The following is a 4,468-nucleotide window of genomic DNA, read 5'->3' as shown; positions in this document are numbered from 1 at the left end:
GTTCTCTATTGCCGCCTCGTCTGTCAACTGGAACATGGTCAATTGCATGAAATTTAAAGTTAGTCTTGGGAATCGTGGAAGTGCAAATGTGGGCTCCTAGTGCATTAGTACTATCATTTTTAACAGCAGCCCGACGATGTTCTTGAATGCGGACCCTTAGCTGTCGTACAGTGCTCCCCACATATATTTTGCGACAATTGCACAATAGCACATAAATTACATTTCTTCACCTCTGGCTAGTTTTTAAAGATATGAGTGAAAATATGCTATTTGCCATATCTATGTCTGATGCATTGTTCATTTAATTGTTAGACATATATGCGTCATCTGAAGATTGCTTTACCTGCAATTTTTCTTCGTTCCAAATATCTGCCCTGAGGAAGCCCAACTTGGGCAAAACGCGTTAGCTGTGTTGATTGTTCATCTTTCTCAAGAGAGTTTATGAAGGATGCAATAAAATTAACCTATGAACATCAATGAAGGACTAGTACTCGTTTATGAAAGCATATAAACAATCTGTTGGATACTTCCTTTGTACCACCTGTTTTGTTGTTGCCTCTTTTTTTTGTAACCCTTATTGTGACCCTAGCCTCACCCCATCTCTAGCTAACTCCACCATTACTCTGACCCTTGCCTCCCCACCCCTATCTAAACTCCACCCTTATTGTGACCCTACCCTCACCCCACCCCTATCTAACCTCCACCCTATTCTGACCCTAGCCTCCCCATCCCTATAAACCCTGATCTAACTCTAGCATGACTCCATACAGAAGCCTTTGCTTGCCCTCTTCGTCCATTGCTCTGTATAAGTGTCTATCACAAGTTCCTTCCTCCCACCACAGCTCACAGCTGGGGCACTAGATCAGTTCACTGCAGCCATTGGCTCTCTTCACTATGAGTGACAGCATGTTGCTTGTACAAAAATTAACATTCACCTAAAACGTAGTTCGCGTCAGTGCCAGGATTGGAAAGATACTCTTCACTTTTATTTCTGCTCTAATATCATGCTTTTTTATTTTTGTGATAGCTCATTTTTAAAATGTTCGCATTCATATGCATATCACCATTAGAACATCACATGTTTACTTGTAAACCTTTAAAGTACTAGCGCATATGATGTCAAAAAATAACAGAATAAAAAAAATGCATACTTTGCCACGACAAGGTCTATTGGTTTTGACAATGCTTGTTGTCCGAGAAGCCAGGAAGAGACCACCCACTGCTCACAGTATGTACAGAGAGAAACCCTCACCACCTCTTGCAGCATGAATAGAGACAGACCCCTCACCTCACTTGGAGCCAGATCTATCATCTCACACTGAGGCAAACACACTCCCCTCACACTGTGTAATCTGGGACAGACCCTTCACCTCAGACAGTGAAATCAGGAGCAGACCCCTCGCCTCTAAACACTGTAACCAGGGCCAGACCCCTCAGCTCCAAACACTGTGTAACCAGGGCCATTTGTTATCAGGGACAGACTACTCAAGGCACACCCAGTAATCATAAACAGACCTCATCCACTGACACTGTAGAATCAGGGACAGATTACCCACCCAGATAGTGTAATCAAAGATCAATACCCTCCCTCCCACAATTAAAGATTATTGGTGACACACTGGTCAAATCTCTAAGTACAGCTGCAGACAGATCACTCACCCCTACTATTTGATAAGAAAAAAGAGTTACCCAAAAGTGTAGACAGGAATAGACAGTAGTTCTACTTTGTAACTGGGCTGGGTTTGCTCACTCTTACAGCATGCTCAGGACAGATTACTGCAACAATACATTTAGGGAGAGCCCTTCCGCATAGTCAAGAAAAGACCCCACACTTCTGGTTGTTCAATCAGGCCAAGCCCATCACCCATGCCCCATTAAAGTCTAGAGTGTCTTTGTGTCTGAACAGGCCGCATAGCACAATCTAACACAGACAAAATGTGGCAACCTTAAGGTGGCCATGTGGCAACCGTACAATGACCCAAAGCCAAGTTTCCACTGAACTTCCACTTGAGTTGTACTTTTCACAACCACCTGTGCAATTCTATGTCTGCACAGGGGCGGCAAAAAGCCTTACCATTTACCCCGACCACCCATTCAACGTCTCTGGTGCTCTGCACCCGTGCAAAGAGTGCACAATGTTTGGACATCCAAGGGTCAAAAGCTACATATGGATCAATGGTGTAAACTAAACAGCTTTACAAGCTAGTTGTAGATGGACAAGGAAACAGACATTCACAGCCCAGAATTTTAGAAATTTGTTGTGAACAGTCATAGCATGTCCACTCAGACTATGCACCTCCATGGTCTCACCATCTCAAAATCCAAGGCACTTTAGGCAAACCCCTTATTTATACATCAAAGCCATGGCCAGGCCTATCAGGTTGTGCTGGTTTGTTGGGTCAACAGATCTGCTGTTTTTCCAGGTTTCGCCTCTGTAATGGCAGCTGGGTTCTGTGCGGGCTTACACCACACCAGGCAGCACCTGTCACAAGCTTTCCTCCACAGCTCTGTGTACTGTCTGTTGCTCAGCCCCAGGATAATGGGGATGATGGCGGTGCTGCCGCTGCCCACACACGTGAGGATGACCAACGTTAGCCAGCTGATGTGGTACTGCTCCATGGCCAGCAGTGAGACATGGAGGCAGGCGATGTACGGTACCCAACACACCAAGAAGGTGAGTGACACACTGGCAATACACTTGGCATACCTGAGGTCCATTTGCTGTTCCAGCTCAGAGCACCCCCCTCGCTGCACTGAGCGGTGGAGTTTCTTGATGTCTTTATGATGACGTCTGGCCACAATGAGAACTTTGATGGTGATGAATACTGTCGCCAGAATGGCAGGGATGAGGAACCCGTATATCTCCAAGTAAAGGTAGGCTTTTTGGAAGACATATCGCGACCCGCAAGTTGCATTCGCATTCCAGTTATTCCACCCTACCATTGGCAAAGAGGCATAGATCAAAGGCAAAGTCCACACCAAAAGCAGGGCAAGTGGTACACAGCGGTGGACCCAGAGGTTCTGGTAGTGCAAGGGATATACAATGCATACGTATTTCTCATAATGCACCATTAGGAGGTTGGCCAGGAACGTAAGGAAGAAGAAGTTGGGCAAGATGTATAGCAGCAGACACCCATGAAATCCCAGGTCTTTGTCAGAGCTCATCCGGGGGATGACAGGCAGGGCCACACCAGTGAAGAAATCAGCTGACAGCAGGCTGAGGAAGAAGTAGTTGCTGGTGCTGTAGAGCTTCCGATTAAAGACGATACCCACGATGATGAAGAGATTGGCCAGGATGATGAAGGTACCCAAGGGAGTAGTCATCCAGAAGATGAGGTTCTGTTCAAAGTTGTCCATCTCAGAGGCCTAAACCTTGGTCTCTTCTTTCTCTGCATTCAGCCATGATGACCCTTTCTGGAGTGATGTGTGCAAAGTCATCTTTACAAGGGTTGTGAGGAATGCTGCACAAGACGTTTGACGCAATTCAGACGGCAATGGGTGCTTGTCACAGAAACTGGAATCTCTGACCTGGCATCCTATAAGAGAAGGTACAATTGAATTACTTTCAGGAGTTGGAAACACATTCCACTAAGTTATGATCTTAGTGAACCAATAATTTTGTGATGTATTTGAACACTTTTTCATCTTAAATGTCAAATTTATACAAAGAAGTTCAGCAGGAATTTGTGTACAGTCCATCTTTTACTAACAAATATTCTTCCTCTGGAGGGTTGGTGTTGGGATTCATGGGTCTCTTTTCATGTACAGAACATGCACTGAGCTGAGGCTTCAGATGGTAGGTCACTGATATGACTCAGACCACGCTCGAACTTTACACTCTCAGTACTATGGGAGATAGAAGCCATGAATTCCTATATCAATCGCATCAATTAATCAATCAGGATTTATAAAGCGTGGCAAATCGCCTGTGAGGGTCTCAAGGCACGGGAGTTGCTAGCTGCTTCGCGGTGCTTTGTTCATTTGGTACAGCCATGTAGCAGTGAAAACGAGGAAAAAGCAGGAGAAAGCAGACCGAAAAACAGGGGCAAAGCAGTAAAACATGAAGGAGAAGCAGGAGAGAGCACTCAGAAAATTGAGGAAAGGAAGGAGAAAGCAGTAAAAAAACAAGAGGAAACCAGGAGAAAGCAATCAGAAAAACGGTGGAAAGGAAGAACGCAGTAGAAAATGAGGCACAATCAGGAGAAAGCACTCAGAAAAATAGGGGAGAGGCAGGAGAAAGCAGTAAATTGAGGCAAAATAAGGAGAAAGCACTCAGACAAATGGGAAGGAAGCAGAGTGGTGCAGCAGCACGGGAGAGCTGGGCTTGGAGTTGCACTGCTGCCTCCATTAAGTAGATCCTGGTAGGAGGGAGGTTCGCTGGGAGGTAGTGGGCGGGGCAAGACGTGAGGCAGGAAAGCAGGTGGCAGGCGGGAACTGCAAATGAGGAAAAAGCAAGGAAAAGCAGTGA

General features: G+C 45.6%; 1 protein-coding gene across 1 annotated transcript; it reads right to left on the bottom strand.

The window, feature by feature from the left end:
• Positions 1 to 997: 997 nt before the first annotated feature.
• On the bottom strand, positions 998 to 3,478 carry GPBAR1 (G protein-coupled bile acid receptor 1). The gene has a single exon (XM_078683521.1). It carries the CDS (start codon positions 3,355 to 3,357, stop codon positions 2,377 to 2,379), a length of 981 nt encoding a protein of 326 aa, XP_078539647.1. The 5' UTR covers positions 3,358 to 3,478; the 3' UTR covers positions 998 to 2,376.
• Between the last annotated feature and the right edge of the window lie 990 nt (positions 3,479 to 4,468).

This window comes from Lissotriton helveticus, chromosome 3_1, assembly GCF_964261635.1.
Source record: "Lissotriton helveticus chromosome 3_1, aLisHel1.1, whole genome shotgun sequence".
In the NCBI taxonomy this organism is placed as follows: domain Eukaryota; kingdom Metazoa; phylum Chordata; class Amphibia; order Caudata; family Salamandridae; genus Lissotriton; species Lissotriton helveticus.
This window is presented reverse-complemented; position numbering and strand designations above follow the sequence as displayed.

What these genes read in the sequence shown, in the direction of transcription:
- GPBAR1 (XM_078683521.1), bottom strand. Translation starts at nt 3,357, where the DNA reads ATGGACAACTTTGAACAGAACCTCATCTTCTGGATGACTACTCCCTTG.